This window comes from Crinia signifera, chromosome 7 (genome assembly GCF_055691185.1).
Source record: "Crinia signifera chromosome 7, ASM5569118v1, whole genome shotgun sequence".
NCBI classification, from domain to species: Eukaryota; Metazoa; Chordata; class Amphibia; order Anura; family Myobatrachidae; genus Crinia; species Crinia signifera.
The window spans coordinates 54,431,549-54,450,094 of NC_139223.1; the positions used below are offsets into that span (position 1 = coordinate 54,431,549).

Genomic DNA, 18,546 nt, shown 5'->3' on the forward strand with positions numbered 1-18,546 from the left:
AGAGAATTTGTTAATCTCTGTACCAAACGAACTAATTAACGTGAAGACTTTAGAAGATTTGTGCAGGGATCAAAGCACATAAAACACTGATCTATGAAATCACCCTATCAAAGTCAGCAGCTTAGAACTTGTTTTCTGGTCCCATTGTTGTTCATGAACTTGTTATATACGGTATTCCTTTGAGATGCGGTCAAAATACCATCAGTCGGAACCCCGACCTCTTCTTCTTTGTATTTCAGTATTGCTGCAAGGGATATCCACTGTAATATTTTGGAACCGCAAGGTGTTTAGGACGTGTTTACTCTTCTCTGAATGAATGTAGAAACGCCACCACAAAAAAACAAGGGTATGACTGAGGCTGGGGTGGCACTGTTTGGACCCATGACCACTGTTGGTTGGCCCAGAGGCAGAACTCTGGGAGGCAATGGAGTCATCTGCCGCCGCGCTCCTGCTCCCATGGGGGCACTTCTCCTACCCGGCAAGTTGAAATCAATTAATTGAAAACCGTCAATATCTCTTTTGTAATGAGGGGGAGGGGGGGCACCAATATTACTATATAGACAAACTAACGCCACTGGGTTGGCCTATATGTATGAGAGGCCTGGATCTATAACTCCGTCAACACCCGCAGGAGAATTCTTCTGGATTATTGTCTCCAAAGTAGACTTGCAAAGGTTGTCTGTGGTGGCATATTGTGTAACTTCAGTAACTTCTGGCAGAATGTGTGGTTCCGCCTTTGAGGGCTCCATTGGAAGCAATCCGTATATTGTAACATACCCTCCAACATTTGAAGGGCAGAAATCAGTACACATTCGGGAAGGGGGTGTGGCCATGTGTGAAGTAGGCGTGGCCGCAGGTAAAGTGGGCGTGGTCACATCTCCTTTCCGAATGTATACTGTGCAATGTGCACTGTGCATTTTTTTAAAGAGGACTCCCACCACTCTAGAAAGTGGAGTCATACACCCCACACATGCTGATGCTGTGCTACTGCTGCTGCCTACCCTCCCCAGCAGTTCAGCTCTGCATCAGTCCCCAGCCCTCCGGCCATGTGCCGCTGAGGTAGCGGGAGGGCTGGCATTCAATCACTAATCAGGCGGCGTCTGTCGTCATTCCCTGCATATCCACCGTGTGTGTGAGCAGGGGGAGGTGGGTCCACTGCATCCCCCTGCAGGGTACCTTGGGAGATGAAGTCTTCTTGGCCAGCCACTCCCCCTTTCAGCTAACGCTGCCACAAGAGCAGCCAATGGTACAGAACTCTGAAATAGAAAACTACAACTCCCAGAGTCGGAGGAGCTGGCTACAGAAAAATCGGTACATTCGGTACAGTTAGATTTAGCCGGTACAGACCATTAAAAAATGGTACTGTACTGGCTAAATCTGTACAGTTGAAGGGTATGTTGTAATGTTCAATAACAACCCCATCCCAATATCGTTAATGTTAAATAAAATGGGCCCTAGAACTGAACCCTGTGGCACTCCACTTAATACTGGTTTCATAGTTGGTACGGCACTGTTAACAACCACTCTTTGTTCTCTATTACACAGCCAGTTCCCTACCCATCTACAGATATTTTCCCCTAATCCTATGTCCTCCATTTTATTTATCAACCTCTTGTGTGGTACTGTATGAACAGCTTTAGCAAAATCTAAGAAAATCACAGCTACAGCATTTCCATTGTCAAGGTTTTTGCTAACCTCCTCATAGAAACCAAGTAAATTAGTTTGGCATGAATGATTTTTCACGAACCCATGCTGGTTATTACTGAGTAGACTATGAAGGTCTAAATATTCCTGGATAGCATCCCTTAAAATTCCTCTGTAATTAGCTGGATCCTCCCTTTTTCCTTTTTTTAATATTGGCACTACCTCAGCTAATTTCCAGTCTTTTGGTACCTTACCTGATGATAGTGAATTATCAAAGATGTAATGTAGAGGGGTCGCTAGTTCCTCCCTTAGTTGTCCTTTGGTTCAAAAGCTTTTTGATAATGCATATGTGCAAAAGGTTATCTTGTAATGTAACTAATACAATGGCTGATTTACAGGCATTCATATTTCAGGGGTAATCGTATTCGCATTTCCAAATACAAATGCATATGCCATCAATAAAATAACAAGAAGAATCCCCATTCATTTGAATGGGGATTCCAAATTTACTAATCTCCAAAAATACTCCTGGAAAATACTCTTAATTTTCCAGGCATATTTGATCCGTGCAGTCTTCAAATAGTGTAAAAAATAGAAAACATATTCTATAACCACGTCTATAACCAACCTCAAAGAGCCGGTCCTAGTTTTAGAAATTCAGGGGCCAAAAGACATAGGGGATCCTCGTGATTTCTAAAACCAGCACCAGGGCCTGTCCTAGTTCCCAAAATACAGGGTACAAAATTAATAGGGGTCCCATGTATTTTGAGGACCAGCCCTTGAGCCTGGTGCTGGTTTTAGAAATTACGAGGATCCCCTCTATTTTTTGGCCCCTGTATCTCTAAATCCAGGACCGGTTCTTTGAGCCTTGGGTTGGTTATAGCCGTGGGGGGGGGGGGGGGGGTTTACACACTGAACATCTGACTGATCCATGCAGGCTGCCGATTCGTATTTGGCAGCCAAATGTAAATGCATATGGCCGATTACACCATAAGTAAATTCGAATCCCGTAAATAAATCTGCCCTATTTACAATTGTATTTTCCCGAAAATACGGCAGATGCCGGTCATATGCATACGACCGGCATCAGCCATATTCGTTTTTTTTTTTTTTTTTGTAAATTTCCCCCATTGTAGATAAATTTCTGATATCAACAAATCAGCTTCTGCCTGTGCTAGACAACTGATAGCTAGAAGCTGGTTGCTATGACAACTTCTCCACTTTAACTATCTTTTGAAGATTTGATATATCTTCCCCAATTTGAGCACAAATCATCTCTGTGAAGGTTTTTTTTTTTTTGTTTTTTTTTTAATGTTTTCAAAGAACTATTAACAGTAGTCCCAATAACTCCCCCCCAAAAACATACAGGGTAAATCTTGATGAAATTAACCTTTTGTTGCTTCCTTTTATCAACAGGGCAGTAACAATGTCAACGCTGCTAGAGATAAAGAGCAGTGTTCTGAGGCAAGTGCAGAACCGGCAGTCATTCCGCCGACGAGCAGAGACAGACGCCGGCATGGCAGCCCAAGAGACCAGCAAGGTGACAAGTGCTGTCAGGTAAAAGTGTTGAAGTCTCTCATCAGAAGAAGTGTTTGTGCTTTATAAGGCAATCCTTGCTGGCCTAAATAAAGAGTTAGGGCTTCCAGCCACGGGTCTGCGAGGAAAGCCACAGGTGATGTGTTCTCTTTGATGTCAGGAAATATTTATTTCAACTCGGGGTTATCAAACTGCGCAGTTATGTCAGAAGAGTTGATAGCTGTGCCCTGGGGGAAATGTCCGCTTTGGACGGACGAATGTGATATATTCCATATTTATATGCAGCTGAAGCCTACTGTGGACTTCTTTTTTCCAATAGATAAATGCAAGACATGTCTTATACTAGATACATTGGAACTGCAGTTTTTTGGTAGCTATTTAAACAAGCATCGATTGCCATCGAATGATACCATCGAATGATTTCTCTCTTCTTTGGAAATAAAAGTCAGTCCAGGCTAACCTTAATTTCCATTGGAGTCGGCAAAAGATCTGGCGGTTGCTGACGTCATGTGACGTCAGCTGCCTGCCCAGAGCACACATCGGCCAGCCTGCGTGCCCAAGGGAACGGCCAGCATTTTCATGGGGATACCCACAAAATGCTGTGCGTTCCCCTGCTCCGGGCCGATGTCTGCGCCCGCCCACCTCCCTCCCCTACCCGTGCGACAGCCTCAGCAGTTGTGACTGCGCAATAACACGCGAGCACATGCGCAGACCCCCCACCGAATTTGCCCCATTCCGCATTGTTTACGTGAAAATATTAATAAGCCCAATGTGTAGAAAGACAAAGGTTTCTAAATGCATTTTAATAGGTTAAATGTCCTCGATATAAAATATAATAAATCTCTTCTCTGGAAAACTCTAATAGAATTCATGTACTTTTTTTTTTGGGGGGGGGGGGGGGGGTAGGGTCTAGCAAATGAACTATTTAAGTCACATTTTGTAGTAACTGGTTATAAAGGTTATTATGATGGTGCAGTTACAGACTCATTATTTCCCACCTTCCTTTCACAGTTCCGCTATTACAGCTCATGAGCACTGTGTTTCGCTCCCGCTTGTGTCATATACAATTAATTGCCTGTAGTTTAAAGGGAGAACAATGATGCCGCTACCGACCGTTGTGTCTATAACTCCGCAATTTTAAAAGACTGTAAGACTGGTATAAATAGTGTGATTAACTGTACAGTGCCTTAATTAGCAAAGTGGAGCTTCTGTGATTGCCAAATTATAGACAGTGGCAGAGAGACGGCAGAAGGCATAAAAAGAAAAAAGATGTCCGAGAAAGAAAACTGTTTGGTGAGGAAAAACATTATTGCAGCACATTTGCTATGATTCGCTAAACAATTAGCGTGAAGATGAATAACAAACGATGAAGTAATATCCGCTCTCAGCAGATGGAAAATCGGCTACAGATGCAGAATGGCAGCGTTCTACACAGAGGGTATTCTCACACTTTACAGCGTGTCTCTCTCCGCTTGATCTCTTTCTAAAGCTCAGTACAAACGGAGCAATATATTGCTCAGCGTCCTTTTTTCATCAGCGACCAGAGGTGGTCGCTGATAAAAGGAGACACTGTTGATTGCTGGGGTAAGCCGCTGGACGCGGGAGTGTGCTCCCGGCGAAAGTCGCCCCGTACAAACAGGATATGGCCGTATCCCCTCCGACAATGGGTGAAATCGCACCGTGTGTACGGGGCTTAAGGGCCCGTTACAGGATGAATTTGGCTCCGTTCCTGATTTTCGGGGTGTGCGCATGCACAAACTGCAGGAGCGATTGGCTTCAGCGAGGTTCATACTCACCAGTGGCGTTACTATAGTCCCGCAGCCCCCGCGGTGGCGGGGAGGCGCTAGGCAGGTGTGGGCGATTGGGGGGTCTGCGGGACTATAGTTACCACCTGGTCCCGGCTCCCGACTCCTGCCCTCCCCCTCCTTACCCCATTGCCGCCGGCGCCGCTGCCTCTAACCCGACACGCAGATCTGTGTCGGGTGACGGGCGGTCCCCGGCTCCGGCTGCAGTGCTAATATAATAAGAGACACTCGGAAAATGGCTGCCCCCATAATGCTGTATGGGGGCAGCCATTTTCCGAGTGTCTGTTATTATATTAGCACTGCAGCCGGAGCCGGGGACCGCCCATCACCCGACACAGATCTGCGTGTCGGGTTAGAGGCAGAAGCTCCGGCGGCAATGGGGACCGGTAAGGAGGGGGTTAATATTTCAGGGGGGGGGGGGAGCCGAAATGTCCGGCGGGGGGGCGCAAAAAAAGTAGTTACGCCTCTGATACTCACCAAACCATTCGCTCATGGAAGGGAGGGCAGGGTCAACGCAGAGGTACACGCCCAGCGTTTAATGGGCATACACACAAAACGGCGAGCCAATGTCTGCTCGGGGCAGGCGGCTGACGTCACATGATGTCAGCACCCGCCCGGAGTTTGGCGAATAGTGTTCGGAATAAAAGTCAGTTTTGAATGACTTTTATTAGCTAAAGGTAGAGAAATAATTCAGTGGTGAGCGACCATCGAAGGATTTCTCTTCTGTGCAGCCACACGCGGGTTCTAAGCTACACTATGATACATATGCCAAAGATAATTAGCCCTGCAACCCACCCTCGCTCTGATGGCTCCAACAATTTAGGTTGATTTTAATCAATTTCACATGAATTAAGCCGATTTTAATCAAAATTGGGTTTCCAGGGCTAGAACGCACATTTACCAACATTTAAAGTTGAATATAAAAAAATCATCTGTTAGTAAATGTGTGTTTTAGCCCAACAAAAAAAAAACTGATATCCATACAATAGTCGTTTGCATCTTCTGTGTCGGAATGACTCCAATATGGGTTGGTTTTCCTTTTAACATACCTGGAAGGCATAGGGCCAAAGGATGTGGAAGAACAACTTTCTTGCTCATAGTCAGTTGGGTGCCGGACGGGGTCACGACAGTCGGGATCCGACAGGCATTCACCCGACGTCGGGATCCCGACTATCAAAACACCGACAGCCGGGTTCCCGATGGCCGTCGGCTATTTTCCCTTGTGGGGGTCCACGACCCCCATAGAGGGAGAATATAATAGGTGGCTCACTTAGCAAGCCACCGTGCCCGCAAGGGGCTTTGTTGCACTCGCCATGCTGTCTGGGTCCGGCCAGTCGGGATCTCGACGTCGGGATAATGACTGTCACCATGACCACACCCAATCAGTTAGCTATATCCATGCAGGGAATATATAAATATCCAGTCATAGGACGGTTAATTTACAGCACTAATCAGGGATTTGGTTTGGTACTTACACACCTTTGTGGCCACTGCTTATGCTCTGGAACTTGTTCGCTTACTACTCTTTGGGCACGGTGGCTCGCTACTCTCCGCTTCACTCGCCACAACATTACTAAAGGTAGTAGATGGTGGCGTGAACACAGGGTGGTGGTGTGAAAGTTTCGGAATAGCAGCTAACATAACTGGCCGCAAAGATGAAGAAGTACCTTTGGTTTCCACTGTCTCTGCCAAATTTCCAATAATTGTCCCAAAAAAATAGCAAGAGACCGCTTTGTCATGATAGCTGCCGCCTTTGTAAAGACCATGTGTGTTTTAGCACAGATAGGGGATAAAATCAAGTTAATTTTGTATGACAAATTACTGCAGCTAATAGGACACTGGAATAGATTTTCAACCTGTTGTTCTTTATTAGAACAAATCCAAAATATTTTACCTCAGGTGAATGGCTCTGTTACCTCCATAATAGGGAAACATTAAAAAGGTTTCATGTAACAGTATTCAAATTAGTTCAAAGCTGAAATTAAATGATTTGACTGAACAGTCCAGATGTCTGCCTACATGGCCATGACAAGAATTCAGAGCACTATGGGTCCGATTCCTACCCCTCGGATGGCTGAATCAGTGCCCATGCGTGTGGTGTTCCTTGGCTGTTGGGAGGTAGGGCCGCTGATGTCATTAGCGGCCTCCTTCTCCTCACGCCCTTTGTAGCATTTGATGGTGAATGATTTTCCTCCTGTTAGCACGTCTGGAGGGGCTGGGGGGTCTGGGGCGGCCGTTCGGCAGGGCGACGGCTACCTATTTGAGGGCTCCAAGCACTCGTAGCCCAGCGAGCAGGTCTGAATCAAGGCCCTTAATCTGGTTGACTCGCTCGGGTGCGAATTTACACCCCTGCGAGTCAACAAGAACCCGCCCTGCGAATGGTGGTACACATGCCCCCCCTTTGCATGCCGGGTTCGTTTGCCTGGCATGCGAATGGATGTTTTACATAAACATCCATTTGCATGCCAGTGGGAAACCTCCCCCATCTTTCGATGGTCGCCGACCATTGAATGATGGTAAGGGCGCACGCATATGTAAGGGTGGTCATGAGGAATCATACATATGGTGTAGAATTGCAGGGAATTGGGCGGGCGACTGACATCCGGTTATGTCAGCTGTCTGTCCCACCCCTCCCGTCCCCCCCTGCATGCGCACACGTGCGTCATGAACGAATTAGCATGTGTATGCCCAAAGTTTTCATGGGAACGCCTTCAACCAGAATATGGGTCTAGGTGTGATCTCCCCCATTGCCACTGACTTACCCCCAGTCATGTGTAAGTGGAGATGTGACTGAGATATGTATCAGCGCGGGTGTTTTGAGAGATGAGCCCCTATTGCAAGCCCTCTCTCTCTGGCAGTATTATGTCAGAGTCTCCTGCGCGCGGCCTAAGTAAATAAGGGGTAAGTATGATATATGGGTGCGTTGTGGGCAGCTATGGGTCAAAGGGTCCACACTATGAACGTCGACATACACTAAAGTTAAACACATGAATTCGCAGCCCAGCGAATGGGGCAGAGTTTGTTCCTTCATGCTGCTCAGTAATTCTGCCTGGTGTCTGTGCGTGACCTCCCCCACCAGCAGATGCTTCTTGCTACTGTATCTCGTTTCCGTTATTTATGCTTTAAACAACAAAAAGGGCAAAAAGTTTTTGGGAGTGCGGTATCCATTATATGTGTCTTCCGCTTCTGTCAGAGGAAGATTTAGAGCTGTCAGGCAGAACAAAGCTTCCTTTACACCTTCTCTGTGCTTTTAGAACTGTGTAATTTGGCAGAGTGGGTAATTGCAGTATTCATGTCTAATAACAGGTTTTATGGCAGTGTGTAACTAAATAAATATGTTAAATCGCTTACTGATTTCTCCTGTAATATTTATTTAAAACATTTTGTTTTGTTTTAAGCACGTGATAGTATCTGTATGAGAGATGCATTGTTACAGTACGCGGCTGATTACAGTCATGGCGTATACGCACAGAGAGGGTCGCGTCTGATGTGTCTGACTTTGTTCTTTTGAGTGGTAATTACGCTCAATCTAATTTCCCAGTGTGGCATTGCCAGCAATGGGTCCGATCAATTCATGTGTTAGTAATAAATGGGATTTTTAAGAAAATAACCAGGTTTAAAAAACATATGGCAAAGGCTGTAATGATGGAAATGGGAGTGTGGCTGGCAGATTCTGGGGACTACGATACAACACACTACAACTGAACGTAGGTGATAAGGAGGATTATACATATACCTTTCTACACTGTAAAATCTCCTCAATGGTATAAAGTCACTACACTGTTGGTGTAATGGGGCCTACACACGCAGTGGCGTCCAGAGGGGGGCAGGTACTTTCTACCAGGGCCCAGGTCTGCTGGGGGGGCTGGCTCCCGCTCCCCCTCCCTCCTTGCTCTGTATGTGAGAGGAGGAACCCGCGCAAATTATGGTTTTTTTCCCCCGACACCCCCTTTTGAAGGACACGCCCCTTATTTTACTGGGCCCAGCCGAACCTGTACACATGGGCAATTTTAGCCCATTTTCTAAGCGATCTGACCAGATCCCTTGTGAATAACAGTGAAGATACAGTAGGTACGCTCAGGGCCGGAGTTAAGTTTCAGAGTGCCCCTAGGCACCACATTATTTGCCGCCCCCTCCACACACACAGGGGGTTTACCTAGGCTCAATAGATGGCTGTTGGCAAGCCTCTTCCTCCGCGGACTCCTACGATCCTCCAGCGGGTCCCGGCGTCTTCAGCGGCACTTCTCTGCCGGGTGTTCAGCACTCAGACCCCGAGGCCGGGTCACAGATGCTGAAGCGGGGCACTTCCCACTCGGTGCAACAGTATTTTTAAAAGGGAAAAAAAAAACACCACTGCTTGCTTCCCCCAGCAGGTGCCGCCCATAGGCCTGTGCCTCATGTGCCTAGTCTGAATTTAAATCCGTCCCTGGGTACGCCACGAGTGGTGATTATCGAAATGTATTTGGTGCAGCCCATACAAAACACATTTTTATCATTATCACTTGTGTTGTGATGTTCTATTTCTTCTCCCCTCAGATGCTGCTGCCTTCTGTACCTATAGCACAGCTGTGCACATTTAGCCCCTACTGGTCACCTTTCCTCACCTCCTTTTGCATCGTGCTAAACTACTAGCTCCTTGTCCACCTCCTGCAGATTTCCTTCCTAGCTAAGGAGATCACACAATTTAATCTCACATCCACACTATAGCAAACCGAATAATCTCATTCAATCTTCCATTAGCTTGTTCCTTATCTCCAGAGCCCCCTGGAATACCAAATCTGTCTGTAATCACTGGTTCCCACCCATGACCTCTTCATCTCCAGCCCCCTGGATCTCCTTGCCATCACCCTTCTCTATGCTTTCCAAGGTTACCATCATTAAGACTTGACAATGAGACTATTGACAATGAATTATTATCCTTACTGCTTGATTCACTTCTCTACCCCATGTTCTCTTGCCATGACCAAACTTATACAATTACTCCCTTACTTATGCTCTTGTCTCCAGCAGTCACTACTTGTCCTCACAGATCCACACCTTAACCTTGGCGTCTCAAATGTACCATCAGATTGGTAACCCATAGCGACAACACATGTGAAGTAAAATACACATCTTAGTCAATTTCCCCCACTGTATCCTTATTTTTGTCAAAATAGCTCATGTACTGTACATTTCATTTCTGCATTTTTTCATCCACCAAATGCATCTTATTCCCAATGGGATGGATATCAAAAATACAAGCAGTTTACATAATATTTATATACCAGTGATTAAAATGAAGTACTACATTTTCTGTAAGTTATTGCGAATGTATCTACATAAAAAAAAAAAAATCAAATGTTAGTGGTTCTGAGCCCAACAGTGTAACATTATTTCATATGGAGATACAGTAACAGTATTTAAATGCAAAATATAGGCATGCCACATATAATAGTATATGACTGTATTTACATAGCAAATATTGTTACACTGTTTTGCTGGGAAACACTGTAGCGCAGTGGTTCCTAAACTGTGTGCCGTGGCACCCTGGGGTGCCTTGGGGAACTTGCAGGGGTGCCCTGGGTTGATGGTCCAGGACCAATTCAAGTTATTTATATCCAATATAATAGTCAAATTATGGACAAACAGAAGTACATGTTGTCCATTACCACATAACTGATCCTAAAGATGAGATATAAACGCAATGTATTTAATTTAATATTTGTTTCTGACTTTCTCAATGAGAAACCTTTAGCCTAGGGGTGCCGCGAAAAAATTTGTGATGCTTCGGGGTGCCGTGAGTCAAAAAAGTTTGGGAACCCCTGCTGAAGCGTCACATTCAACGGTCGCAATTACATGCAGAATATAGGTATGCTGCAAATCAATTTAATCAACAGAGGCTGCTTGTGCACTTGCTTCACAAAGTGATGTGCATATTATACATTTAATGGGGAAAATAAAATGAAAAAAAAATGAAAAAAAATAATGTATAGTAAATTAGCTGTTTCGACTTATATTTTGCATTTTTTAAGGCTAGAAATAATTTTGACATGTTATGCTGCAAATGTGCTGAACTGTTGTACTTGGAATTTATTTTGAACATTGCCAAATAACCCCCCCCCCCCCAAAAAAAAAAAATTTTTATGTCCGACTCTATAAAGCGGTTTTGTGTGAGAGCTTCTATCTCGTCTCCCATTACATCCTTGTCTGCAACTGTTATACTGTACAATGCATTCCAGTTGGATTTAAAAAATGGGACATGTCCTGCTCTAAAAATAGTGTGAGAAGATGTGTACGTCTTATGGTGCCCACACACTAGGGTGATCGGATACAATGGGACATTGCAATGCGATGGGACATCACATCCGATTGCATCTTATGGTGCCCAAGTGCTTTTTTCCAGCAATGTCGCATGCCATCTGCGATGCCACATCGGGTGCTGTAAGAGGGCTGGCAGTGGGCAACAGTGTAACACAGTGCTGTGCAGAAAAGCTGGCAGATAACGGGGGTCAGCGGCGACAGCAGAATTCTGAAAAACCATTTAAAACATTGGGAGGCCCTCTGATTGGCTCTCAGCCAATCAGAGGCCCCTCATTCATATGGCCACTGTTTGGCTGAGAGAGCTCTCTCAGCCAATCAGAGGGCTTGCTCAGTGTTTTAAATAGTTTTTTCAAATTCTGCCGCTGCCAGCCCTCCTGCACACAGCCACCAGCGTTCCTGCCACCCGCTACCGGAACCCAAAGCCTTCCACCAGCGCTCCTGCTGCTCGTCGCCCGCCAATCATTGTAAACCACATACGATCACTCACGCAATTCGATAAGTATGGGCAGCACATAATATCAATTGACGCAACATTCAAGCATCGCGTCGTTTGACTCATTCAATGTGCATACAATTCTTCCATTTATTGCACAGATGCAGTCGAAATCAAAGCATTGTATGTAATATCGCCCTAGTGTATGGGCACCATTAGCCTTGGCAGTAAATACACTCGGTTTACTAGTCATCGAAGTGCACCTGCACTCTTTCTCACCGGCGGCAGAATTTGAAAAAACTATTTACAACACTGGGTGAGCCCTCTGATTGGCTGAGAGAGCTCTCTCAGCCAAACAGCGGCCATCTGAATGGGAATGGCTGAGAGCCAATCAGAGGGACTACTAGTGTTTTAAATAGTTTTTCAAAATTCTGCTGCCGCCGCTGACCCCCATCAGCCACCCGCTTTCCTGCACAGCATTGTGCCCACTGCCAGCTCTCTTACAGCACCTGAAGAGGCATCGCAGATGGTATTCGACATTGGGTCCTGGAAAAAAGCACTTGGGCACCATAAGATGAAATCGGAGGCGATGTCCCAAAAAGTGTATGGGCACCATAAGACGTTCGCATGATGCAAAAGATACACCTCCTTAACTGATACAAATACTGCTGCATGCTGGTATGAATAGACCACTGTAGTGTGATAACGCCATTACTAAAGTCAGCCCTTCTTTACTCTATCGTAATCCCCTGGTTCTTAGTGGAGATACGTTCGAATGTCTTGGACTGTGAATTCCCACATCTCATTTTAAGCACAGCAAATCCACACAGAACATTTTATGCAAATTGACATTCATCTCTGCATAAGGCCCAATGCTGGGGCAGCCAAACTCTTACTTTATCTGTTTCATTAACAATTCCCCATAGTACATGGAACAATGCACTTTTGATGCCTTTTTTTTATAATTATAATGTCTTTGTGTGTATGTCAGAGATTGTCAGGCTTTATGATCCTTGTAATTCTGTTCGGTTTCTTTGAGATATAACTTGCACATTTCTTTAGTTGAAGGTTGTTAATAACCCTCTTATGCTGTCCTATCTCCAGTTCCCATTGTGCGGAGTGATGGACTCTTCTCCCCTGTTGCATTAGCAGGATATTCTATCACATGTAGGATCACAGTGTTCCCACTTGCTTACTGAGTCTTGTAATCTGTGCTCGGCAACGGATGGCATTTAGATATAAGAGAGGCTCAGCATGAGCCCTTTGTATAAAAGTGAGGACTGCCAAGGTGCGCCCAGTGAATCTAAATGATGCAAGTCTGGTATACTTTAATATTAAACCTGCACCCCCCCATCTTCCAAAAAGTACTCCCCACCCTGCGTCCCTGTGGTCCCTGGCCCTGCTTCCCCCCTGTTTTTGTCCCTTACTCCCCCTGGTCCCTGCCCCCCCCCCCCCCCAGTAGTTGTCCTTGCGTCCCCCCACTCCCTGTACCTTCATCCCCCGGTTTTCTCAATCCAGGTGGCATGATGTGAATTTTGGCTCTGTCCAGGTGGCATGATGTGAATTTTGGCTCTGTCCGGGTGGCATGATGTGAATTTTGGCTCTGTCCGGGTGGCATGATGTGAATTTTGGCTCAGTCCGGGTACCAGGATATGATTTTTGGCTCAGTTCGGGTACCAGGGTGTGAATTTTAGCTCAGTCTGCATAACAGGATGTGAATTTTGGCTAAATCCAGGTGGCATGATGTATATTTTGGCATAAAGGTGCCCATACACAGAGCAATCCTGTTTTGCGAGGTGATGGGAAGGGGAATTTTGACTCATTCCGTGTGGCATAATGTTTAAGGGGCAAGTATAAGGGGGTCTACTATTGTGTGGCATAATGTATATAAGAGGTATATGGCATGGCAAACTACACTCAAGGACACGCTCCCTTTAAGTGGACCGTGCATATGGGACGTCTGCCTTCGTTCCTAATTAGCCAGCTTACAAGTGGAATCTACAATAACAAAGGAGTCCTGAACTTTTCACCATATAGCATCAAGGGACCTATGGGAGACACGTGTTGCTAACGTGGGAACAATCATCCGCCATTATTACTCCCAGACTGTTCCCAGCCATCACATCACTGAGGAATGGCAATATAATTCCAAAGTTTACACAGTTGGTAAGTGCAATACTTGCTTGAACTTCATCATGCAGCTAATACAGTCCAAGTTTTAAGCTTGAAGTGAATTCGTTTTTCACCATGTTTTAATTATTTTATTATGTTATTGTGTTATATATGTCAATGATATTATTATTAATATTTCTTATATATTAAATCGATTATTAAATTTATACCATCTTGTGATATATCAGCCAGCGCTGGCACAATCCTATTTCTTGCTTCTTTATGATATAGAGGGGAGTGACTACCCCGTGCCAGCAGCTGTTTATTGCGCAGCACACAATTTCTCTTATTTCCTCATTTCATGAAATACCACGTGTCGGCTCAAAAAAAAGTGAAAAACCTAATTTCAACCTTTTGACTGCTGACCTTCCCCATGTCGACCTAATGACCCTAACCCCATGTTGACCTTCAGTCATGTTGACCTTCATGCATGCTTGTAGACCTATTGCTTGTCTATCCTATGATCCATACCCTTTGATAACTTCAGGGTCAGACAGGCCCACCTTCTCCTTTAGTGATCAGCAGTAGCGTATCTATAATGCAGTATCTATCAGCAGTGCAGTGGCGTAACTACAGAGGTTGCAGGGGGTGCTGCTGCTATGGGGCCCCATAGCAGCTGCATCCCCTGCACCCTCTGTGCAGCATGGGCAGAGGCATTTCATATATATATCAGGGTTGCCTACCCTCCCGGAATGGATGGGAGGGTCCCGAAAATCGGGTCACCCTCCCGGCCCCCCGGAAAGGTGGGCAACCCTCCCGGATTCTGGGGGATCCCCACTCCCCCCCTGATTGCGGCTTCCCCCGCCCCTGACATTTAAATAACCTTATATGCCGATCTATGGGGAGGGGGCTGGGCTAAGGGGCACTTTCCTTCATGGGGCGGGGCTTAATGACATCACGCTTAAGCCTCATCCCCGGAACTGCTGCTGAAACAAGTCTCCTCTCCGGGCTTCTCCCGGAGAGGAGCTTTCAAAAGTCGGCAACCCTGATATATATAGTGTATCTGTGAAAGTATCTGCTGTATGTGACGCTTTATTAAAAAGTGGATTGAAAATAAAATGCAAAACGGGTAAGCCAATACCTAACAGAATCAGCTGTATAACTCTGTGTATGACATATGTCATACATATAAATCTGTTGGGTTGTTAGGGGGTTGCATGTGGAAGATGCAGGTTGTGTACTGTATTACAATAATGTATCCGGAATCACTGAATAAAATAGATCCAGCACAGATATGTTATTACATTACTGCTCCAGGGACACGCAGCTTAAAATGACTGTATTGTATAGTGTATTAATGTATCAGGGAGATTCAGACTGGAACATGTATCATAATAATGTGCAGATAGGACCAGCTCAGAATTCTGTCAATTTTTAATGCCTTGGTGTTATATTGGGAAGTTGTGATTATATAATATTAGTGAGTTCTCGCTGTGATAATTGTATTCTAGAAAATTATTTTACCTATTGAGTGGCTTGTCATGCAACATGATAAAGTGTCATTTGACCCCAAAATGCTGAAAGTTTGAGTCTATTTCTGTGTAATACAGATAATACAAAGATTATTTCTAATACGCTTGCTACATTTAGTTTCAATCTGAAATTTATTTTGTGGATTACAACTTTGTATTCTTGCTATACGACATCTGTTTAGCTCAGCGATGAATGTTCTCATATTCTGTAGTTTATATGTTTCCCCTGGATCAGTACTCTGGGTTTTGCTGATCCATCTTGCCTGGGTTTCATTTACACCGTGGTCTTGAGTGCGGCTGCCCCAGCTTTGAGAACCAGCTGTTTATAGATCTGCTTAAGTCTTGTCAGAGTTTTGTTTAAGCCTTGTCTGAGCCTGGTCATAGTCCTGGGTATTCCAGCAAGCACTCCTGCCGGGTGACCTGTGATGTCCTGCCTGTGCCTGTGAACCATTGCTGCAGTCTGAGACACCCTGTATAAGCACAGACCCTGTTTTTTTCACCTTCAGTATTTCAGCTGATCCCTGTTTAGCTGTGTGGAGTATATGTCCTCTCCTATTAGGGGTTTCACCATCCAGCTTCACACATTGTTTATTATTAACATCTTCATGCATTGTTGCATATATGCCATTAGCCAGGACGTACTGTGCTTGCATCCTGCTGTGTCTCTGTAGTTATAAGTGTGGGTGTGTGGAATTACTCATATGCATAACATCTTCTTGCATTGTTGCATTCCTGGGAGTTCAGTGGAGGATTGCTCCCATATTCATCCACTCAACTCCCTGGTGTTTATGACCACTTATTATAATTTGTACCACTGTCTGTTTGTTTGTTTCCACGGGTTTTAGTCAGTCAGACTTTTGTCCGTCTCTCAATCTTGGTTGATGCATTGTCCTACATAAGACCTGGGTCATCGGGGTTGGAGTGGGCCTAACTCGCTCCTTCGGCCACTGCTGCTATACGTGAAATCTAGCACTGCATGCATCAATCGACCACGGGGGAGAGACAACAGAGTCAGGTGTGGTGCATGGTCAGTCTCCCGTATTTGCACATAGGGACTCCCCAGTGTCCTAACACATTGCACATGCATGTACACATAATGCAAATAAATATCCAAACGCATAGCAGTCCCAGGGCCAAATATCATAGGGTGTGAGAATCAGAAAGTAAGAAATTTTCGGACAGTTTTCCAGTTTTTTTTCAAAGCGGCAATCATTTACGCTGGTTGATTTTGCCATGTTAATAATTGCTGCTTTAAAAAATGGGAAATCTCTCACTGTCTGATTCTCACACCCTATTACATTTGGACCCCAGTTTGATAGACGGGAGCCATTGTTTAGGGGAAAAAACACAGGTGTGCTCACTGCTCAGGCATTTTTTTTGGTGTGTCTCTGATGTCAACGATGACCACTTCCAGACTGTTTTTTTAAGCAAATTAGTGGAAGCACTAAACTGGTGCAAATGAAAAAAAAAAACACAATGTTTTGGGTTTTTGCGAATGGATCTGTGAATGCATAGCTATTTGCAATGTATTCACAAATTTGCAAGGGTCGGTTTTTCTTTCTGTCTAAGTGGCGACTTTCTGTCTAAGTGGCAACAGTTTTTTCTCTAACAAGCGATCCATCCAGAATTAGGCCCTTGGTTCCAAATTCCCCAGATCTCAATCCAATTACACATACATTAGGTGGGATGTTCTAAAAAAAAAGTGTCAAAGCCATGGGGAACCCACCACCTAATTTACTGGACTTAAAGGTTCTGCTGCTACTGTTGACCTTGCCCCTGTCAACCTAATGCTTGTGTCGACCTAATGTCCTGTCGACCTAGAGCCATGTCGACCTAGACCCATGTCGACCTTGCTGCCTGTCAACCTAATGCTTGTCGACCTAGTTGTTGTAGACCAAATGATCCCAACCCATTGGGAACGTGGCACCTAGCATCGTGGGTGTATACTGGTATATCTGAGAATCTGGAATCTTATAAAAAGACATAAACACATGTAGATGAGCCCCAAAGCAGTTAGTAAGAGCTACTATACTTGCTAATAAAAAGTCACTTATACATGTCAGGGATCGTTCCATATAAATAACCACAAGAAATGCATGTAGCCTTCATTGTGGGATCACCGTGTTTTATCACCAATGCTGTGAAATGGTGCTGATGATTCAATATAAATGTATCAATCTCTCAATTCTTTCTTTTTCCAAAAATGTAACAGCTACATATTGTGAGCTAGGTGAAAAGAGGGAGCTTGCTATACTAATCAGGGAGAGAGGAAGATTGCTGCTATTTCAGGGAGTCTCCTGCAGAATGCAGGAGGGTAGATAACTATGCACCTCCTGTCAGTGGAATTGCAGGAAAGGTGGAGGCAGGGCCATCTTAACATTAGAGCGGGCCCCTGGGCAGCAGCAGCGTCGTCCAAGCAGCGGAGACGATGGGTGATCCGGACTGGAAGTGCTGCTGATTTTGAAAAGGCTGACCAGATGCTGATTGGCCGGACGCTCAGCCAATCAGCATCCGGCCAGTCTTTTCAAAATCAGCAGCACTTCCCACCCAGCAAATAGCGCTACAAGCTCCCAGCCGCCACCGCCTGGATCCCCGCTGCCTTGATGCCACTGCCTGGACCCCGCAGTGGGGATCCGTGGCAGCGGCGGCTGGGAGCTTGTAGAGATATTTGTCAGGTGGTGTAGGAGGAATCGCTACTGATTTTGAAGAGACTGACCAGACGCTGATTGGCTGAGCGTCCTGCCAATCAGCATCTGGTCAGCCTTTTGAACCTCCACATTGGCTATGAACAGTAAATTCTCACAGAAAAGCATTCTAGTTTGCAGGGGGGTGCCAAAAACCCTACCACTGGCCCTGTGTCTGCGTAGTAGGGGTAGGGGAGGGGGGAGAAGTTGTCCATGGCAACCAATCAGCAGCTACTTGTAATTTTATAGAATGCTCTTGATAAATACAGTATGTTCTAAGATTAGTACATATGCCTCCTTATCGCCATCCACTATATCTCTATCCATTTTATTTCTCTTTAATTTGAAAAATCTCCCAAAGCTACTGGACAGGTAAATAACCTTATGTGACAAGAACACTGGAGTAGTGTTTGAGGGCAGGTATATTTGTCCCAGGTTCTTGTCCTACACCTTTTAGAAACAGGTGTTTTGCCTCACAAAGGGCTAATCAGCAAGCAAGC

General features: G+C 45.1%; 1 protein-coding gene across 1 annotated transcript in view; it reads left to right on the forward strand.

The window, feature by feature from the left end:
• BAIAP3 (BAI1 associated protein 3) overlaps positions 1-18,546 on the forward strand; it is a 317,991-nt gene that overhangs the window by 98,496 nt on the left and 200,949 nt on the right. Inside the window, exon 2 of the mRNA XM_083153102.1 lies at positions 3,061-3,201. Within this exon, the coding sequence (XP_083009228.1) occupies positions 3,071-3,201 (131 nt within the window). The 5' untranslated portion in view covers positions 3,061-3,070. The remainder of the gene's footprint in view (positions 1-3,060; positions 3,202-18,546) is intronic.